Source organism: Trichechus manatus, unplaced genomic scaffold (genome assembly GCF_000243295.1).
Source record: "Trichechus manatus latirostris isolate Lorelei unplaced genomic scaffold, TriManLat1.0 scaffold00077, whole genome shotgun sequence".
NCBI classification, from domain to species: Eukaryota; Metazoa; Chordata; class Mammalia; order Sirenia; family Trichechidae; genus Trichechus; species Trichechus manatus.
The window spans coordinates 8,289,639-8,312,800 of record NW_004444013.1 but is presented as its reverse complement, the minus strand read 5'-3'; the positions used below and the strand labels follow the sequence as shown (position 1 = coordinate 8,312,800).

General features: G+C 43.6%; 1 protein-coding gene across 1 annotated transcript in view; it reads left to right on the top strand.

Annotated features, from left to right (window-relative positions):
• Nucleotides 1-1,629: 1,629 nt before the first annotated feature.
• CALN1 (calneuron 1) overlaps nucleotides 1,630-23,162 on the top strand; it is a 581,567-nt gene continuing 560,034 nt past the window's right edge. The window contains exon 1 of the mRNA XM_004380775.2: nucleotides 1,630-1,806. Coding sequence (XP_004380832.1) covers nucleotides 1,684-1,806 — 123 coding nt within the window. The 5' untranslated portion in view covers nucleotides 1,630-1,683. The remainder of the gene's footprint in view (nucleotides 1,807-23,162) is intronic.

Sequence of the window (23,162 nt, the reverse complement as noted above, 5' to 3'; positions counted from 1 at the left end):
CATGGGGCTTTGGGCTGGGCCCTGTCCTGCTTGACCTGGGATGGGGCTGACACTCAGTCAACTCTGACCACAATAATAACATCGCACATCCCTCTCAAGCTTCCTGCTTTCTCAAGTCATTTTAGGAGCCTCCTCTTCACATGGGCTGGCTTTTACAGGAGCTTACTCCCCGGGCATGGAAATGCACCTCTCATCCGAATCAAGAGGCTGACGGAGTACAGAGAGGCTTTCCCCAGGATGCAGTGCTCAGGGTCCACGCAGCAGAAACGAGGACTCACCTGCAGTTGGTGGTGAAGTCACAGCCTACTGCAGTTGGCAGGCGCTCCTGGGCAAGAACTCAGCCCCCGGCGACCAGGACTTCGTTCATGTCTTCGCTGAGATTCTTCCTGCTAAACTTTCTGTATTGCACAGCTCTTGCAACTCTTCATTTTATGATTTTTTTTTAACTTCTATCTGGAACCAAAGAGACCTGATATTGATTAAGTGTTAGTTCAATAAATATTTATCAAGCACCAATTATTTTAAGGCTGTCCCTGCCCTGGGCTTAGACGATACAATGTGCTTCTGAATTGCTCCCTGCCTAGAGTTTTTCTCAGTCCAGTGGTGGGTGGGAGGACAGAGATGGGGACAAGCAATAAGAGAAGTAAGAACAGATGAGGGCTGCCTAACCCAGCCAGGGAGAGGACCCGGGCGAGGTCACGGGTGTTTCCTCAGAGGAGGTGACACCTGAACTGAGTCAGAAACCAGAAAACCAGTTGCCATCGAGTTGATTCTGACTCACGATGATCCCAGAACTGTGCTCTACAGTGTTTTCAGTGGCTGATTTTTCAGTAGATCGCCAGACCTTTCTTCTGAGGTGCTTCTGGGGGGATACATAAACTTTCCCTTAGCAACCAAGTGCTTAACCATTTGCACCACCTAGGAACATCTAAGCTGAGTTGTAAAGGACAAGTTAATCAGAGAGAGAGGAAGTTAGATGCCCACTTGGTGGCATCGCGTGGACCCAGAGGCTCCGTGCACACGGGAAGAGTCTGGACCAGAGCTGGTAAAGGGAGGCGATTCTTGGATGCTCCTTGCTTTGCTTAGGAAGTTAGGAAGCATTGCCCTGGACTGTGAACATCACACACTTAAGAGGGCTGGCAAGACTTCTCTCCATCACACGGCTATTTCTAACTCTATTCCCCACTTTATTTCTGTGGCTGTCTTGATGTCAATGGCAAGGAAACAAATCATGCTGGTAAGATGCTGGGCTTTCTTGCAACCTGCAATCAAGTTGGTGGCTATAGCTCTCTCTACATTACTTATACTACAGCAAAACCCCGGGGAGGGTGAGTGGAAAAGTACCTGTAAATATTAAGGTTGGTTGCAAAGGCACATTAATGGTTTGTTGTATAATACCCTCTGGTGACATTGAGGCCTTATTAATAACTAAACATCTGTCACAACTGTAATTATATTTCTTGGGCCGGGACTGTTTGTGCCATTGTCCTGTTTAAAGACGGAAGGGAGGGTGTGAATTATTTAGGCAGCTGACTTTGAGGAAATAACCCTCCAGCACTGTGTGCAGACAGTAAGTCTCTCCCACCTCCTTGCAGAATCTCAGTGTCTTCGCTGACGTTCCCTTGATGTGCTTGCAAATCTCTCTGAGAACATCGTCCTGGATCGCCTCGTCCTGGATCGCCGATGCGGCTGCCCGAGCAACCTGGAGAGGGGAAGCCTGAGAATGAGGAAAAGGGGGACCGAGGAGCCCCCCAAGGGGGTGAGGAGACACCACGGAGCCAGGCCCCTGCCTTCCCCACTTGGCAAGTCTTCTCCCCTCAAACCCCTTGGAGAAACAAGCTTTCTTGAGTGTTTGGCAGCCCTCAGGTAGGGGGTGGGGAGGGGTCTGGAAGCCTTTGCTGTTGAGTGTTAGGGGGAGAGGAGAACGGGGGAAGGGTGCTGAGAGGATGAGCTGGCCCAGCCGGGTACACATGCTTGATGCTCTTTCTTGAGCCTAACATGTTCCCATGGGTTATAGTTGAGATGTGTGGACAGGACAAGGTGGGGGCCTGGAAACAGACTCTGTCAGGGACTGACTAGTGGGGGAGTACGAGTCCTTACTATGTAGCCTAGGCTGTGGGAACTTTACACAGAAAATCTCAATGGATCCTCCCAACAACCCAACTAGGGTATTACTAACCCCGTTTTTAAAATTAATGTAAATATGTATGTAACGCACCATTTGCCATTTCAACATTTTTCACATGTACAATTCAATGGCACCAAGTATATCAATCATGTTGTGCAACCATCACCAACACCCGTTGCCAAATTTTTGGTCTATCACCATAAACAGAAACACACTGCTTCCTCAACGATGACTCCCCCTTTCTCCCTCCATCCATCCCTGGTCACCACTAATAAACTTTGATCTCAATACATTTGCCTCTTCTAGGTATTTCGTGTAAGCAAGATCATACAATGTTTGTCCTCTTGTGACCCCATTTTTGAAGGAGAAAAGTCAGACAGACATTAAGAAACTTGTCCCAGATCACAATCAACGGCCAATCTGGAATTCCTACCCAAGTCTTTCTGAATCCAAAACATGTTCCTAACCACTGGGATGCCCTGCCTCTCCTCATTTATAGGTAAGCAGGTCATTTCAAGGTGACAGGACTTATACCTTACCAAGCCACTAGCTTCCCTGGGTCCTTGATCTTGCTCTTTTTTTCTTCCTTGGAGACATTCATGGCTGTATAAAATCAAGAGGAATTTTCACTTTGGTTAGTTTTGTATGGAAGGATATGTTGATCTGTGTGATGCTAGCATCAAGGGATTGTTCTGTGGTAAGTCCCATAAATGAGTATGTTCTGAAATTGTTGCCCTAAGGCTGTTTCAAATGGGGTCTCCAGCCCCCTCTGCCACCAGCTCTCAGCAGTGGCCAGAAGTGTTTCTGGTGAGGGAGTGAGTCTAGGGTTAGGCTGACCAGGGGGAAAAGGAAATGGAAATCTTCATGGTGACTACAGCTCTGATTTTCAGCAATTTCTCTCAGGAGCTGGGAGGCCTAGGCATGGGATGCTACAACACTCTTTCCAGAGCGTTCTCCAACACAACTCACTGTCTGGGAAATCCAAGGTGGACGCTAACGAGATCCTTGGCCAATGGGCATGCTGACCTGCAACGTGGGCCCTTCTCATTGACTCTGAGGAAAGGTCTAGAAAAGGTTGTAGAGCCAGAGTAGACTTACACTGAAGGGCAGGCTCACAGCACAGTACTGCTCAGGGAGGTTGACCAGGTGTGAAATGGAATAGTAGTCATAGTAATAGTGTCAAAACCTGTCTAACTTCAGGAGGGATAATGACCAGGATCAGCCCAAAACTGATTCCCATGAGGTGAAAGTCAGACGTATCTCCACCCTCCAACCGTTTTCACCACTTCTGTTGCCAGCCGTCCCTCCCATGGTACTCTCTACTTCTCTTCTGGGTTTGATAATCCATTGCAATGACCACACAGAACTCACAGACCGTATTTAAAGTGGATTTATTAAGGAATTAGCAGGGTACAACTTGGGATCAGCATCTATAGGCTACAACTCAGGATCAGGATCAGGAAGCATGCAGGCAAAGTCCCCCTTCTTCAGTGCAGAACAGCTCTCTCAGTTCCTCCTTGACTGTGTAGGCCTCCTCTCAGCCCCCCTCAGGACAGGTTCCTCTTAGCCCTGCTGTCTGTTGCTGATGGCTCTGCCACTGGGCCCCTTCCAGGCCTGTCACTGTCTTCAGTGTTACAGCCAGCCCTTAACCAGTGTTACAGCTCTTTTAGGAGGTTCCTTGCCTCCTCTCTCTCTTTCTTTTCTCTTCTTTCTTCCTTCTGCTTCTTCCTGCAGTTCCTCTTCCTGCTTCTTTCCGTCTGAAAAACCTCTGTGAGGTTGGCTACTTATATATACAACTCGTCAATTTCAAGGCGTGGCCCTCCCACCAAGGCCGTGAACTGACCAATCCCCTCTCAGTAGCCCACAGATGCTTCATTTGCATAGTCTATTGTCCAATCCCTGCAAAGTGCATAGCAATCACAGGGCAGGCTGCAGCCTAGGACCAGACAAAAAGAATCAAAACCAAATTGTTTACAACTTAGCCAGGAAATGTCCATCAACCTGGACAAATGTAACAAACTCTCTGGGGTAGAAAACTAGGGCAAAGGTAACTCCTCAGGCCTGGGGGAAAATCTCTCAAGCTGTTTCTCCAGAGAACCAAGGCAAAAGGCCACATAAAGGAAAATCATTTTACCACACCAGGGGTTTGAGAAGGTCCTGAGGCTGAGTCTCTCCATCCCAACTCATACCTTCTAGAAGAGGCCCAGGAGGAGGCACAGTACAATCCAAGGATGACATTCTTGGTTGGCCTTTTTGCGGCATCAGATAAGTGATAGAATCCTGGGTACTTCTAGAGGAGGACATATTGAGAGAAGGAGATAAGGACTGGGGCAGAGAAACATTTCTGTACGTCCAATGGGAGCCATGGTTGATGCCACAGAGGAAAAGGGCAGTTGTCAGCCTTAGTGTTTATGAAGATATCATATAGTTAACAGACAAGTCTTTTTGTTCAACACACTCCCACATTAAAAAAATGTTTCTCCTTTTTTTTTTTTTTTTAAATGTTCCTTGTGTCTTTGGGTATTAGAACTTTTTGGCCAGAGTTGTTACCTGAGATGAACTAGTTTCATTTCACCTCTCTCTGGGGGGCAGCAGTAGCCCAATGGAATGAGTCACCTGCTCTCAAAGTATCAGCTTCTCCTTTGAGGGTAAGCATTCACTCTTTTTGGACCCCAGGCCTGACCTGAGGGTCTCTAGGTCTTCTGGCTTGCTCCTACCATGCATTCATTCGCACACACAGCACAACACACTTTTGATTATTCCTTCCTTGGGGGCACACTCACACTTTTGTTGAAGATTTCTCTGTGCAGTAGGCAAGGAGAGATCTATAAAAAGACGAAGGATGAGATGGGAGCATGGGAGGGGTGCAGCTGCTGAGGTCTCAGCACCTGGGGGTTGGACATGGAGGGAGGGGGTACATAGCCCATTTAGAATGTGTTCTCATATCAGTTTCTAGCAGTAATCTCTCAGAGTACATTGTCTCTTGTCCTTCAGTTCTGTTGGGGACGTCTTTTGGATAAAGCACAGCCTGGGTATTAGAACTAGCCTGTAGAATACCAGGGCCCTCCTCAGACCCCAAAGAACTCCAAAGAGCCACCACCCCTTTCCATCTCTGGTGGCCCAGGTGGTTACAAGTGGTAGGGCAGGGTAGGCAAAATTGTAGAAGAGGAGTCTTGATGTGTTCCATCTTCCCGCCCCAGATCACTTTCACACCTCCTGGTACCATTTTGGTCGCCAGTAACAGAAATCCACTGGAGCACTCCTCAGTAAAAAGAGAAACATGTTAGGCAGACTTCCAAGGATTCCCATGGAATCCAAGACCAGTAATGCAGCTGGGCTTTAGGAATGACTGGAACAGGGGCCTAGAGAAGTAGAAAACTCAAGAAAGCTGCATCTCTCTGCCTGTCTATGTCTCTCTGTTGTCTCTGTCCATGTGAAAATTGTTACTGTCGATAGCTGTCATAGTGGCAGCCAGCCTGAATCAGTGTGGTCTCAACTCCAAATTTCCTGGTAGAATGGGCTTATTGCAGCTCACCCCGATTGAGTCACCTGTGTGCAGGAGAGGAGGATCTTGTTGTATGAACATGGCTACTTTCCCTATCAACATGTGAATGGAAGAGGGGAGGGGCAATGGCCAGAGAAGCAGGGCACCCCTTCAGCCCAATTCCTTGAGACATTGGATTGGCATCTCATTCTTGAAGTTAGTTGGCTATCCATTAAGTGCTGGTAAGGTGTTTGCTATTGATGCTTGAAGTTGGAGCCCCTTAAAGGTGGTGGCCCGCACAAGACCCAAAGGAGTAAAATGTGGAACAAAAGCATCAGGGTGGATAGAGCTGGTTAAGGGCATGACAGCAGAATGTGGAGAGAGAGATAACCTTATGCAGAGGGCAGGGACTGGAAGAGGCAGAATACCCCACCCCACCTCCAGCCTTCCTCCCAGTTCGTTCTCCTTCCATTTGTCAACCTAGAGGCTTGCCGAGGAATTCTCCAGGCTGTCCACTTCTGTTTTTGCTAAGGTGTGGCCAGGATTTCCCTCGATGTATTTGGAGGAGAGGACATGGATATCGGACCTCCTTCTCTTCTACTCTTTCCACTCAAGAGTCTCACAAGGCAGCAAAGCGATGAATAATTGACTTGTCTCTAAACTGCCAAGGTGTTGACTCCTTAGATTGAAGACCTGAAAGGATGATCTTCCCCTGTTGTCTAGATGATGGGATCTGGGAGTCTTTGGACCAGATCTGGAGCTAACTCATGATGGCCAGTAGGGCCAGGAAGCCGGCTAGAAGACAGTCCCCAGGGAATAGAGAGATACTCAGGTAGCTTCAACAAATTCTACGTCTAAGTAAACAAGCCCACTATGCTTGTGTTGTTTCAATCCAATCTGTAGGAAGCTTTGCTAATACAGAGAGAAATGCACCATTGATATTTGAGATAAAAATAGTCCATGTCCCAAACAAAGTGTTTTTAAGTATTTTGAAATGAAAACCTGTAGACAAAGCAAGGACTTAGAATGCATGACTCATTAAATTGCTGACTCTAAAAGCACTGGAAATTCAAAGGTTTTTTTCCTCTCCCTATTTCTTCCTCCCACCCCTGCTCTGAATAGCTTATAAAAAGAGTTTGTATACAACCAGGACCCATAAATCCACCCCACCCCCTCCAGTTTAAGGTCCTGGATAGGGAAAGGTTGAAGGAACTTAACCTTTATTGCCTGATTCCCATACTGGCCTCCCTAGCTAGACTGGGATCATCGACCAGAATCTCCCCTTGCCCACCCATCCTCATTTCTCCTCCTCATGCCTCTCTATCCTGTCTCTAACAAGTGTCCAAGGAGTTCCATGGACCCACTGTAGCACTGTTCCCCTGCTCCAATGCCTGGCTCTGCTGAACCTCAGGAGAGTTCAACTCATCAGCCCAAACAAGCATATTTCATCAGTAAGCACTAACTCTAGGACCTAAGTCTAGGGAGGAGTCTACATCATGGGCACTGAAGCAGAATTTTGTAGTGGGTACCACCATCTACTCACTGTGTGGTCTTGGGCCCCTTCTTGGCCTGTAACTGAAGGGTTAGGCCTGATCGGTGGTATTCAATTTTGTGGCTCACAAAAGCCTTTCTAAAATAAGTCTTATATGTAATCCCAGTGCTTGAAGCAGAAAAGAAGACCCACTCCAGCTGAAGCAAAGGGTATGTGTATGTGTGTTTGGGAAGTTGAGGAGGTGGGCTTTAGAGCTCCTGAGAGGAGCAGAGAGATGTTTCACTTGAAGGGGATGTGGGTAGCCCTTCATATCATAGTTTCCTAACAGTTGTGTAAAAATCCATGCCATCAACAATGTCTCCTCCTACCTGTCCTTGTTGACATCACTGGCTTTCCTCATCCCATACTCCTTGAATTCCTTGGCAGCTGGTTCCATCTTTCTGTCCTGAGTCCTGGTGTCATTCTGAGGAGCTGAAATGGCCATGTGGTTGACGAGGCCACATTGTCACTTCAAATTGCCCCAACTTCAACTCTAGTGATTTCCCTTCCTCTAGACTTTCACTTCTGTGGCCTCAACCTTGACCTTGTCGTTCCCTAGTATACCCCGACCTCTGAGATTTCACACTGCAATACTCCTCTCTGGGACGACCTCCTCTACAGCTATTTGCCATTGCTATTCCTATGCCAGGATGTGGAGCACTCTGAGAGAAAGTCCTACATGGATATGGGACATGGATAGGTGTCCCTACATATTCATACCTCCAGCTCCAACAAGGTCCTCAATGTGGCTCAGCAGTTCTTCTAACAGCTCCTGGTCAGGTCTCCTCACCACTCTCCACCATGACTCTTTCAACCCTTCCCCACTCTTCCAAGAATGACATCACTTCCTTATTCACAAATCAAACAAAGGCCCCAGGTGGAAAGTTCTTCAGCTTTCTGCTCACCTCTCTGTCACCAGTTCTGCCTCTTCCTGCTCATCAAAGCGGAGGAGGAGTCCTTCCACCTGTCCAAGCACCACTTGCCACATGTGCCTAAATACCTATTCCCTGCCACCCTCCCTTCGGGGACCTAATTCCATCATTCCTCTCTCCTATCCTTCAACCTCTTCCTGTTGCCAGATGGAAACCCCAGGTTCTGCTTGGCGCGACTCATCTCAGCCAATAAATGAGAGACCGAGGTGGGAGATTAGAAAGGTGCCTTTAACTCAGAAGTACAGGATATGAACAGGCAGGAATAACAGGCTACAGCTCAGGACTTGCTCAGGGGCAACATGAGGAGGTACGTGGAGGGGAGGGTAATCAGGAAAGGTCCCTGAAGTGGAGGGCACATCCCTCCCCAGGAAGCTTTCCTTCCAGGACTCTCTCCTCAGGAAGCTCCCTCAGCCTTAGCATTTTGGGCTTTCATCAACCCGTCCACATGCTCATTATCGGTTACTAGGTGGGCTCCCAGAACAGTTCCTACAATACAAACCCTCAGGAGTGGCCAATGTAGCCCCGCTCCTCTGAGGGCTATCTCACAGGGACCAGGGACAAAGGCCAAACTGCCTGAGGTAAAGTAATGCTTAACCCCACACCATCCAGTTGGAAGTTTCAAGTGATCTCAGCTAAAAATCTTCTGATCACTCTTTCACCTTCCTGGAGATTCTCTGACCCAATCTCTTGGAAATCCTCCTTGCACCCAGAAACCATTTACTTTCTGAGTGATTCTTCAAATGCAACAAGTCACAAATTGATGATCCTCAGAACATCAATGCTAATAAGTATTCCTCTGAAAGTGCTTCATGGTCAGTAAAATTCAGGTGATGCTCTGTACTATGTCTACCTCTTGGAGAATATCAATGCATACTAAAACCTCAGAGATGCCCTACAGCAAAGGAAATGGATTATCTTTGTTTAACTCAGCTTTTCCAAACATAGTTTGACCTTGAAACACTGGATATGAGTGTGTGTGTGTGTACACACACGTGGAAAAGCCTAGAAATCACCTAAAAAAAATCCTTTTCTTCCTCCTTCCTTCCTTCCTCGTCCTTTCCTTCCTTTCTCCCTCCCTCAACGCCCACTTGAGTGCACACAGACACATACACACACACACAGACAGTTGTACAAGGGAGTCACACAACTCCAGGGGGCACCATTCGTATATTAAACAAGAATATGATGTGAATGGCACCCCCTGAAGCATGCAATATACAAAAAATAAGTAAGCATGCATACAGGCAAATGTGCATCATTTATTGTTAATGTCATCACACTGCTCCACAGCTTTTTCCCCCACTCCATAATTTATTCTAGCATTGTTTCTGTTGTACCATGATTGGTTTAACCAGCCTGCTACTGATGGCTGGCTGTTTAGGGTGTTCTCTGTTTTTGCTCTCCCAAGCATTGCTGCAGTGAGAATCTTTGTATATTTATCCTCAAAAACTTGTGCAAGTTTATCTAAAGATAAATTTTCTAGCAGTGGAACTTCTGGGTCAAAAAGTCTATGTATTTTTTCTTTTGATGGATTTTTGCCAGATAGCTCTCCAGAATGATTGTACCAATTTACCTAAGGGAAGGGCTTTTGAGGATACGGGACATTGGAGCAGAGGGAAAGGGGCGATACGGAGGAAGTGCTTGAAGGTGATAATTAACGAAGTAGTGTCACTGAGGAAGTGAGAGGGCATAGGATCAGGAACACAGCCTTCAAGAAGAAAAGAAAATTCTATATGCACAGCCCAAATGTAAATTCTGAACTCCACAAAAAATACTATACATGGCCTCAGCTAAGAAATTTTTCACTCGTTTACCCTCTTGCAGAGTCTCAGACCCAATCTCTTGGAAATCCTTCTTTTGCCCAGGATTCATTTACTTCCTGTGTGATTCTTCTAATGCAACATGTCACAAATTAATGATTAACATTAATGTTAATAAGTATCTCTACAAGAGTGCTCCAGGGTCGGTAATCCAATTGGGCCCTAAAAACAACAAGAACAACAACAAACCAAACCCGTTGCTGTTGAGTCGATTCCAACTCATAGTGACCCTACAGGACAGAGTAGAACTTCCCTATAAGGTTTCCAAGGAGCAGCTGGTGAATTTGAACTGTCGACGCTTTGGTTAGCAGCCAAGCTCTTAACCACTGCACCACCAGGGCTCCAATGGCCCTAAGAACCCAATTTCTCTGTAAGGGCTTTGGTGCCTAAGAATTCCCTAAGCCTATCCTTCTTGCAGGAGTCCTTGGGTGGCGCAAACGGTAAACGTGCTCAACTGCTTACCCACAAGGTTGAAAGTTTGAGTACACTCAGAGGTGTCTCAGAAGAAAGGCCTGGAGATCTACTTCTGAAAAATCAACCATTGAAAACCCTATGGAGACCGTTCTACTCTGACACACATGGCGTCATCATGAGACAGAATCGACTGGATGACAACTGTTTTGGTTTGATTTTTTGGTCCTATTATACTTGTACTAGGGACCTGGCAGTGGGTCAGAGCCTATCTGGCATCATAGGGTAAACAGGATGCCAATCATGCAACGTCCATTTCACCTTATGGCAGGAAATTTAAAACATCTTAATATGAAAGCATAACGTGATATGTTATGTGTAGAATGCCAGTTTCTAAGACAAAAACGTTGGGCTTTGAAGGTGGTTTCTTGCTTGCAGAAGACTGTTTTGGGCTATGCCCCCATAATTCTCTACCATCAGGAGCCTTTTTCTGGAAAAAAATGAGAATCATCGGGACAGACCAAATTCATCTAACACATTACTGCTGTTTGTACCAAATTTTAATTTGAGCATTTTGTTCCTACTGAGAGAGTGGAGCAGCGGGGGAGGGATAAGACTAATGTCCATTCCCTAAATAGTCTTGCTGTTAGTTGTTGTTGTTAATTGACATCCAGTCAGCCTCCAACTCATGGCGACCCCATGCTCAGTGGAATGAAATGCTGCCTGGTCCTGTGCCATCTCCGTGACTGGTTACGGATTGAATTGTTGCGATCCGTAGGATTTTAATTGGCTGATTTTCAGAAGTAGATCACCAGACCTTTCTTCCTAGTCCATCTTAGTCTGAAAGTTCTGCTGAAACCCGTTCAGCATCACAGCAACACACAAGCCTTCACTGACAGACAGGCAGGCGGTGGCTGCGCATGAGGTGCATTGGCTGGGACTCAAACCCGGGACTCCCGCATGGAAGGGGAAAATTCTACCAAGGAACCACCAATGCCCCCACTTGCTATTAGTAGAAGACTATATAAAACAGTCTTTGATCTCAGTTTCAAGTCACTCCAACACATCACAGAGTCCAAAGAGAACTGGAAAGACAGAAGCGGCCACTCAGTCCTGTTCCATTTTGTGCCCCTCCCCCAGCCTCTACCACTGGAACAAGGTCTGGTTCTCCAACCATGATCCACGTGGCCATCACAGGAGCCTCTTCCTCCTGAATCTCTTGTCTCTTACTCCAGTTACTAATGCTTTGTAACTAACCACCTCAAACTCAGTGGCATAAAACAACCACCACTTTGTTATGCTCATGGAGTCTATGAGTTAGGAAGTCAGACAGGGCACAGTGGGATTGGCTTGTCTGTGCACCATGATGGCTAGAGGTGATTCAAATGGCTGGGGCTGGAATCATCTGGCCACTCATATATCTGGTGCCAGGGCTGGGATGGCTGAAGGACCAATTCAGCTGGGAACATCTATGTGCAACTTCTCCATGTGGCTTTGGCTTCTCCCAGGATGGCATCTGGGCTCTAAGAAGGAGCATCCCATGAGAGAGAGCATCCAGAGAGTGAGCCTTCCAAGAGAACCAAGTGGAATCTAGTTGACCTTTTATGACCTAGCCTTTCAAGAATTACTTCTGCCGTACTCTTGTGGTCAAAGCATAGGCACCACATATCAAAGGTAAGAGTGCCAAAGAATTTGGGGACCATTTTTCTTTTTTGCTTTAAACAATCTTATGAATTTTAAAGAAATTAAGAGAAAAATGGTCTCTTATATTTACCCATACATTTACCATTACTGATGTTCTTCATTCATTCCTGAAGATCCAAATTTCCCTTGGGTAAATATTGCCTTCAGCTTGAAGAACTTCAGTATTTTTTATAGCATGGTTCTGGTGGTGACAAATTCTTTCAGTTGTTCTTTGTCTGAAAATATCTATTTCACCTTCGTTCTTGAAGGACATATATATTTTTTTGTACGTAGGATTTTAGATTAACATGATTTTTTTTCCCCTCTTGGCACTGTCTTAGTTATCTAGTGCTGCTATCACAGATATACCATAAGTGGATGGGTTTAACAAACACAGATTTATTCTCTCACAGTTTAGGAGGCTAGAATTCCAAATTTAGGGTGCCATCTCTAGGGGAAGACTTTCTTTCTCAGTCAGCTCTGTGGAAAGTCCTTGTCTCCTTTCAACATCTGTGGGCCTGGCGTTCCTTGGAAAATTCCATGTGTCTTGGCATCAATCTTCCCTTGGGTCTCGGAGGTTCTCATTGCAGGGACCCTGGGTCCAAAGGGTATGCCCCACTCCTGGCTTTTCTTTCTTGGTGCTATTGAGGTCCTTCTTCTCTTCTTGCTTCTCTCTCCTTTTATCTCTTGTAACATGAAAGGTGTAACTCGAGCAAGGATGATGCATTCCACCCTAATCCGGTGCTAATCCTCGTTAACATAACTTAATCCTGCTTCAGTAATGTAACAGACAACTCACTACTAAATGGAACCATAACCACAGGCATAAAAACAAACCCACTACCGTCAAGTTAATTCTGACTCATAGCGACCCCATACAGTTTCCAAGGCTGTAAATCTTTACAAAAGCAGACTGCCACATCTTTCTCCTTCGAAGCCTCTGTTGGTTTCAAACCACCAAACTTTTGGTTAGTAGTCGAGCACATTAACTGTTGCTCTACCAGGGCTCCTATAATTTACAACACATCACAGAATGGAGGACAGCCACACAATACTGGGAATCATGGCCTAGCCAAGTTAACACATATTTTTAGGGGACACAATTCAATTTATGACAGGCACTTTAAAGATGTTGTTCCACTGTCTTCTGAGCTTCCATGGTTTCTGATTAAAAGTCACAGCTTTTCAAATCATTTTGGGTTTTGGGACCATATATGAAGACCACCACATTTTTCCTTCATGGTCCCCTGATCCTTTTGCTACCAGCTCCCGACAATGCACCTCTTTCAGCATCTTCTGGTATCTTGCTGGAGAGCCTGGAAAAGTAGAATGTTGGGGGAGGTCAAGATAAAAGGCCTTCCCTGCAATCTGATAATATCGTGGATACCTGTGAACATTATTATGCTATAAGAGTGCTTGTAAGTTTATGTTAACCTACCCTGATTTGCTCCAGACTCTAGGAGGAGGAAGGGATAAGGAGGGAAAACCCACCCTGGCACATATAGAAATATTAGCCATATGGGAAGAAACAATAGTCAGGACAGGTTATCGGGAAGGCAGGTTATCGGGAAGAATGATAACAAAGCACTTTACAGGAAAGAAAGTGGCCAGGACCATGGAAAACAATTATGCAAGTGAAACAATACACATTAAGGAGTGCCTGGAGCGTATTATGCATGCAAAAGCTGGACAATGAAAAGGAAGACAGAAGAATTGATGCATTTGAACTTTGGTGTGGTGTTGGTGAAGAATATTGAATATACTGTGGGCTTCTAGGAGAACAAACAAATCAGTCGTAGAAGAAATGCAGCCAGAAGTCTCCTTAGAAACAAGGGTGGCAAGACTTTGGCTCACTTACTTGGACAAGTCATCCAGAAAGACCAATCGCTAGAAAAGGACATCATGTTGGGTAAAGTGGAGGGTCAGTGAAAACAAGGGAAACCCTCCATGAGATCGATTGACACAATAGCCACAACAGTGGACTCGAGTATACCAACAATCGTGAAGATGGCACAGAACTGGGCAACGTTTTGTTCTGTTATCCATGGGGTCACCATGCGTTAGAGCTACTCAACAGCAACCAGCAACAACAACAACAAGAGAGTATAATTAACTTGGTTAAGGTCACACAGATATTTGTTGGAACTTACTATTTAAGCACAGACCTCCCTGGGTGATGCCAAATGGTACACTAGCTCAGCTCCTAATTGAAAAGTGGGTGGTTTGAGTTCTCCCAGTAGCATCTTGGAAGAAATGCTTGACTATTTACTTCTGAAAAATTCAGCCATTGAAAACCTTATGGAGCACAGTTCTATTCTGACACACATGGGGTCGCCGTGGACAGAATTGACTTGATTGATGGCAACTGGTTTGGTTTTGGTTTTTTATTTAAGGAAAATCAGTAACTGGTTTCACCTTGTAACTATTGGCCAATATCTGCCTCATCCCCTTTCAAGGGTCATCTTATATTTTGGGGAAACTGGTATGTGGAGCCCTGGTGGGGCAGTGATTAAGCTTTAGGCTGCTAAACAAAAGCGTGGCAGTTCAAATCCACTAGCTGCTACTTGGAAACCCTATGGGGCAGTTCTACTCTGTCCTATAGTGTTGCTATGAGTCGAAATCAACTCGACAGCAGCAGATTTGGTTTGGTTTGGTTTGGTTTTGGCAGTGTGTCTCAGGTCTGTCCTGGAGTCAGTCTACCCAGCAGCTGATTCTTCTTGATCCCTGGTCCCGTCCATGGATTTAGTACCATCTCCAGTGTTGCTATGATGGTGAACAGGTCTTTCAGCGGAGCTTTCAGGCGAAGATGAACTTAGGAAGAAGGGCCTGGAGATCTATTTCTGAAAACCAGCCAGTGGAAACCCTATGGCTCACAACTGTTGGATCTTCAACTGGTCACGGGGATGGTGTAGGACTGGTCGTTGTTTTCTTCCATTGTGCACGGGGTCACTATGAGTTGGGGCTGACTCCATGGCAGCTAACAACAACAGCGAGCCTGTGTAGCTTCACTTCGGGACGGCACCTGGAACTCTGGGACCATTGTCTGCTCTCAACATGCAGCTGCTACCAAGTCACCAGCCTTAGTGGGATTTCCTTTCCTGCATCTCCTCCCAAGTCCCCACAAATCCTTTAACACACACAATAGACGAACATACATAACAGATTTTACTGAAGGCTTGGGAATAACTGGGGAATTTCCATGTAGGAAAAATTACAGTGTAGGAAGAAATCGTCTTAGAGTCAGAACAAACAAAAATATTTTTAAGGGGCCCTTTTATGCCTGGATCCCTCGGGCAGTCTGGTGAAGCTTATGAATTATGTTTTAAATGCATGAAAGAGGATACTTGAGGTTACAGCAAAGGAAATCAGTTATATTTAAATGCAGTATCAACATATTAACAAAACAAATACGTGATATAATAATGTGTGTGTTTCTTTGTTGATGCATTACATAGTAAAATCTAGCAGTGAGTGTAATGACTATCATAATTTTGAAGTCCTGTAGTAGTAAGTGTAAACAACACTTTGAAATATGTGTGACAACTATAATATGATAGGAAAATATTAGTGACAAAGTTACAGGTACTGCTGGTACCACTGTGTCTTGTGGCCTGTGTTCATAAGTGAAGAAAATGCTAGATTGCATTTAGAGGTTGATGAAAATCAGGGTATATTTTTTCATATCCAAATGTATAGCCAGTACCAGTTGCTGTGGAGTCAGCTCATGATGACCCCATGCATGTCAGAATAGAACTGAGCTCCACAGGGTTGTTTTTTATTTTTAGTTGTTGTTGAGAATATACACAGCAGAACATACATCAATTCAACCATTTCTACGTGTACAATTCAGAGACATTGATTACATTCTTCAAGTTGTACAATCATTCTCACCCTCCTTTTCCAAATTGTTCTTTCCCTATTAACATAAACTCACTTCCCCTTAAGTTTCCTAGCTAATCTTTCAAGTTGCCGACTCTATAGGATTTTTAATGACTGATTTTTCAGAAATACATCAAGAAGCCTTTCTTCTGAGGTGCGTCTAGGTGAACTCGAACCTCCAACCTTTCATTAGCAGCTAAGCACATTAACAGTTTGCGCCACCCAGGGAATCTATCCAAATATATAAACCAAAACTCATTGCTGTCAAGTCAATCCGACTCATAGAGGCCCTACAGAACAGAGTAGAACCGCCCCATAAGGTTTCCAAGGCTGTCGTCTTTATGGAAGCAGACTGCCACATCTTTCTCTCCTGGAGCAGTTGGTGGGCTCAAACCACCGACCTTTCAGTTAGCAGCCAAACACTTAACCACTGAGCCACCAGGGCTAGAGCACTTCAATTCTATCCTCTGGCCCTCAAGCCTAAGAGTCCCCCAGGACCCCTGTCTGGTAGGTTTCTTTGCCACGTTTCCCTGCCTCAGGGGTGGCCCTGCCTTCTCCTTTCTCAGAGCCGGTATCTTATTCTTCAGTCCTTCTCAGGGCGAATCTCTGTCTCCACTCAGGAACCCGAATCTGATCTCACCCTGGCCTCCCTTTTCCACCAGCACAATCCCTAGAGCTCAGTACAGCCCGGCAGTAGGTAATAGGCAGAATATTTTGGCAAGGTGTGCATTAATTTCCCCTTGAAATGATGTTCGATCTCAGCATGAGCCCGAGTCAAGAGACTTATTATCCCAGGGCAAGGCAACAGCATTTGACTTCTTAGGGAGACCAAAACAAAACAAAACAAAACAAAACAAAACAAAACAAAACAAAACAAAACAACCAAACCCATTGCTATCGAGTAGATTCCAACTCATAGTGACACTATAGGACAGAACAGAACTGCCCCATAGGGTTTCCAAGGAGCAGCTGGTGGAGTCAAACTGCCGACCTCTTGGTTAACAGCCAAGCTCTTAACCACTGCGCCAGCAGAGCTCCCTTAAGGAGACACTATGCTAAAAGGAGTCCCTGGGTGGTGCAAATGGTTAAGTGCTCAGCTGCTAACCAAAAGGTTGGCAATTCAAATCCACCAGCAGCTTCACGGGAGAAAGATGTGGCAATCTGCTTCTGTAAAGATTGCAGCCTAGGAAACCTAGGGGCAGTTCTACTCTGTCCTAGAGGGTCTCTATAAGTTGGAATAGACTTAATGGCACACAACAACAGGCTTAAAAGGAGTCCCTGGGTGGCACAAATGGTTAAGGACTTGACCACTAGCCAAAGGGACCACACAGAAGTACCTCGAAAACAGACCCGATCATCTGCTTATGAAAGGTCACAGCTTTGAAAACCCTATGGAGCTGTTCTACTCTGCACACATGGGGTCGCCATGAGTCAGAATTGACTCAATAGCAACTAACAACATGATGCTGGAAGCTATGCCGCTGGTATTTCAAATACTAGCATGGTCACCCATGGTGGACAGGTTTTATCAGAGCTTCCAGACTAGGAAGAAAGGCCTGGTGATCTACTTCCAAGAATTATGGATCACAACAGAATATTGTCCTGTATGCTGGAAGATGTGTCCCCGAGGTTTGTCGGCACTCAGAATACACAGTGGTTGCAACAGTGGACTCGGGCATAGCAATGATCATGAAGATGGCGAGCAGCATCGAGTACTGTTTCGTTCTGTTGTACACGGGGTCACCATGAGTTGGAGCCTACTCAACAGCACCTAACCACAAAAGGCTTAAAAACCAAGCTTCATGGACAGAGAAAACTTGCAAAATTAAGGGCTAACAGGGGAAGACTCAGATCTTCTTCTAGTGTAAAGAAGATATCTCTGACCATCTTTAAGACTTAGCGGTGAGGCTGGAGCCAGGAAGAAGGAGGGTATGATGCCAGAGAAGGAAAGGAAAATTCCATGCATTTTCTGGTCCAAGGGTAGAGGAGAGAAGAAGGAGAAAATGAGGAGGAGGTAGAACTGGAAGGATGTTCTGCCTCCACCTTTCTGAGGGGTGCAGGAGGTGAGAACCCAGGGCAGGGGGTCCTGCCTCACCCCTCCATCAGGACTTTGTCAGTCCACCAGACAGAGCACCTGCTCCAACACACAGCCCCCTGGTCTAGCTAAGTGTGGGGAGAGCGGGACTAGGTAGCACCAAGAGTCTCCCTCAGTTTCTGTGCTGAACAGACACTGAATGAAGAGCTGGCTCATCTGCCACAGGGTTTATGCTAGACTTCTGGGCCAGGGCCTGGACCGACGGGGAGACAGGGACTCAGGGATCTGCAGCCACATGGAGCTGAGCAGAAGCCAAAACAGTAAGGGGCAGGTCGCCAGGCTTCTTAAAGTATTGCACAGACCAGGAGGATTCCAGACCCATCAGTTCTCAACTTCACGACTGCAGGCCAGCTGGACATCTGCGACTACATGACAAGGTGCATCACTCTGGAGACCAACAGATATATACACCACTGCCACATCCTTCTCCCTCCATCTTTTAGGGAGAGTCTGCAGATGGGGCAGAGTATGAGAGACTAAACATTTTTTAAAATAGGTTTTATTTTTTACAACAGTTTTAGATTTACAGAATGTTTGTGAAGACAGTACTGCGAATTTCTACATACCCCATTCCTAGTTTCCCCTCAACGTTTTGTGCTAGTATGGTACACGTGTTACAATGAATGAACCAGTATTTGTACATTATTGTTACTAACCACAGTCCACACTATTCAGATTTCCTTTGATTTTACCTCATGTCTTTTTTCTGTCCCAGGATACCGCAGTACATTTAGTCATCGTATCTCTTCAGGCTGCTCTTGGCTGTGACAGTTTCTCAGACCTTCCTTGTTTTTGATAACCTTGGCAGTTTTGAGGAGTCCTGGTGAGGTATCTTGTAAGATGTCCCTCAGCTGGGATGTGTCTGATGTTTTTCTCAGGATTATACTGGGATTATGGGTTTTGGGGAGGAAGACCACAGAAGTAAAGTGTCGTTTTCATCATCATATCTAGGGTAAATATTATCAACCGGACTGTTGATGTTGACCTTGATCACTTGGCTGAGGAAGTCTTCGTCAGGTTTCTCCACTCACTCCCCCCCTCCCCCCTTCCATATTGTAATCTTGGAAGGAAGAGCCCATCCTTCAGGAGTGGCGAGTTATGCTTCCTCTTCTTGAGGTAATGGTAGTTACATAAATTATTTGGAATTCTTCCACATAGGAGATTTGTTTCTTCTCCCCGTTTATTTATTTGTTCAGTCATGTATTTACGTAAGTATGGACTCGTGGATGTTCATTTTTACTTTGGGTATTAATCCAATTGTTCATTGCTAATAAATAGAAATGTGATTTTTGTGTGTTGATCTTGTCTCCTTGGATCTTATTAAACTCACTAGTTTTAGGAGTTTCTTTGTGGACTCTGGGATTTTATACACAGAGAAACACGTCATCTGTGTATAAGGACAGTTTTATGTCTTCCTTTCCAAATTGGGTGCATTTTATTTCTTTTTCTCATCTCACTGCTTTTGCTACAACTTCAGTACAATGATGAATAGAGATAGTGAAAGTGGACATTCTTACTTTTTCTTGATATTAAAGTAAAAGCCTTTAGTCATTCAGCATTAAGTATGATGTTAGCTTTAGGTTTCTTGTAGATGAACTTTATCAGGTTGAGGAAGTTCTAGTCCTAGTTTGCTGAGTGTTTTTATTATAAATGGATATTGAATTTTTTTCACCTGCTCTCACAGTAGGTGCTGATCTTGTGTGTGTTTTTTTCCTTTGAACTGTTAATGTGGCAGATTACTGACTGATTTTTGAGTATTGAACCAGCTTTGCATTCCTGAAATAAATACCACTTGGTTATATTCCATTACTCTTTTCTATTCTGCTGGATTTGATTTGCTGATATTTTTTGGAGGAATTTCACATCTATATTTATGAGGGATACTGGTCTACAGTTGTCTTTACTTGTACTGTCTTTTCTGGTTTTGTTATCAGGGTATTGCTGGCCTCATAAAATGAATTAGACAGTATTCTTTCCTCTTTTATTTTTTGAAGGGGTTGCTTAGAATCGCTGTTATTTCCTCTTTAAATGTTTGGTAGAATTTGATAATGGAACCATCTGGGCCTGGAGATGTGACTTCTTTTTTTTTGGAAGTTTTAAAATTGTGCATTCAATTTCTTTAATAGTTATAGGGCTAGTCAGGTTATCTATTTCATCTTGGATGAGTTTGACAGTTTATTGGTCCTTTCATCTAAGTTATCAAATTTATAAGCATAGATGAGTTTTTGGTATTTCTTATTATCTTTTTAATGTCTCTAGGATCTGTATTGACATCCCTTCTTTCATTTTTGATATATGTAATTTGTAATCTCTCTCTTTTTCAAGCTTGCTGGGGGTTGTCAGTTTTATTATCTTTTCAAAGAACCAGGTTTTGGTTTCATTGATTTTTTTCTATTGATTTTCTGTTTTTAATTTCAGCAGAAAGTCCCCTAGGACTTTGGCTTATGGTTAAAGTGCTATATTCTACTTTATCTTTTGGTGTAAATTCATGGGTTTATTGACAGCCATTTGGGAGAAAGCATATCAATGACTCTCTTAGTTATCTAGTGCTGCTATAACAGAAATACCTCAAGTGGATGGCTTAACAAACAGAAATTTATTCTCTCACAGTTTAGGAGGCTAGAAATCCAAATTCAGGGCATCAGCTCCATGGGAAGGTTTTCTTTCTCTGTCGGCTCTGGAGGAAGTTCCTTGTCATCAATCTTCCCCTGATTTAGGGGTTTCTTAGCACAGGGACCCTGGGTCCAAAGGACGTGCTCTACTCCTGACTTTTCTTGCTTGGTTGTAACGAGGTCCTTCTCCTCTCTGCTCAATTCTTTTATAACTCAAAAGAGATTGACTCGAGATACAACCTAATCATGTAGATTGAGTCCTGCCTCATTAACATAACTGCCTCTAATCCTGCCTTATTAACATCATGGAGGTTAGGATTTACAACACATAGGATAATCATATCAGATCACAAAATGGTGAACAACCACACAATACTGGGAATCATGGCCTAGCCAGGTTGACACACATTTTGTGGGGACACAGTTCAATCCATAACAATGACTTTCAGTTTACCTCTTATTATACAAAAGTTTATTTTTATCTTTTTCTAGCTCTTACCTTTATTATGTCATTCTTTCTGTTTTCTTGGTTTTTGTTTGTTTATTTTTCTACCTAATTGAGCTGAAAGTTTAGTCAATTTATTTTCATTCCTTCTTTTCAATTGTGTTTTTCTGTATATAAACCTATTTCATGCTCGGTTTTGAAAATTTAAATGATACAAACAAGATAAACAGAAGGAAGTGAAAGTCACATTGAACACTTTCTCCAGATATAGCCACTATTAACATTTCTGCCAACATCCTTCCTGACACCTCTCTGTGCATGTATACCCTTCATGTGTGCATAAATCATGTGTACAGCTTGGTGAATTTCCACAGACTGAACATACCATGTAACTAGCACTGGATCAATGAACAGAACGTTGCCAGCATCCCAGAAGCCATCTTTGTATTCATTTCCCATTCACAACTCCCACCTTCAACCCTACCCAAGGATAACTACTATTTTGATTTCTAATGACATAGATTAGTCTGTTGTGACATTTTGTTTAAATGGAATCATGCAGCATATATTCTTCTTTCACTCATATTATATGTGTTCAATATGGAGGTTCATCTATATTATTGCAGGTATTGTAGTCTATTCACTCTCTTTGTGGCATATTCTCTCTCTATTGTGTAAATATACCATAACTTTTTTATCCATCTTATTGTAGATGGGCATTTGAGTGGTTTCCAATTTGTTGCTATTATAAATAGTGCTGCTGTAAATATTTTAGTACATGTCTTTAGTGAGCATATGAACGACTTTCTGTTAGTTACATAACTAAGAGTGAAACTACTGAGTTACATACATGCAGTGTAGATGTATATAACTTAGAATAAATGACATGGTCCTATTTTGTAACCTGTTCTAATCACTAAACAATAAATCATAGGCATCTTTCTATGTCAATTAATAGTATTCATTATATATATGTACCATAATTTAATTGTTTGGTCACCTATTATTGGCTATTTACTTTTTTTCAATATTTCATTAATATGTTGTTGTTGTTAGGCATCGTTGAGTCGGTTCCAACTCAGCATCTTTATTAAACACATATTTGTTCAGGTAACTGATTTTCATCTTAGGATGAGTGCTTAGAATTGGAATTACTGTGTCCAAGGATATGCCCGTGTACATTTAAGTTTTGATACACATTGTCAAATTTATTTCTTGAAGTGAGGTACAATTTACAATTTCACCAATATTGACTAATAGTGCGCATTTTTCTACACCCTCACTCACACTGGATTTTCTGTATATTTTTAATCCTTGTCAATCAGAGAGGAAAATAATTTCACATCTTTGCATTAATTTACATTTCTTTATTAGTGAATTTGAACATCTTTTTATAAATGTATTTCTCATTTGTAGTGACCTTCCTATGTACTTTGTCAGTTATTCTATTGTAGTCCTTTTCTAATTCTTTATAAAAGTTCTTTATATGCTGAGGATATAATTTTTTTACTTTTATCTACAATGCAAATAATATTCTAGGTTTTTGCTTACCTTTAATTTGGTTGTAAATGTTTTTGTATGTACAAATGTTGTTTCGGCACACTTTTTTTTTTTCTTGTTGTTACTGTTGTTTTGCTTTTTGTTTATTAGAATCAACCTCATAAGCCTTTGGTGTCTGACTTTTGTTTCATACTTAAAAAGCCTTCCCACACTTTAAGATTACCATAATATCCATCTCTATTTTTCTTTTTTTTTGCATTAAAGTTTTTATTTATTTTTTATTATTGTACTTTAACTTTTTTTTTAATTGTACGTTAGAAGAAGGTTTACAGAACAAAGTAGCTTCTCATTAAACAATTAGTACACATTGTTTTGTGACATTGGTTACCAACCCCATGACATGTCAACAGTCTCCCTTCTCAACCTTTGGTTCCCAATCACCAGCTTTCCTGTCCCCTCTTGCCTTCTAGTCCTTGCCCCTGAGCTGATGTGCCCCTTTAGTCTCGTTTTGTTTTATAGGCCTGTCTAATCTTTGGCTGAAAGGTGAACCTCAGGAGTGACTTCATTACTGAGCTAAAAGGGTGTCCGGGGGCCATACTCTTGTGGTTTCTCCAGTCTCTGTCAGACCAGTAAGTCTGATCT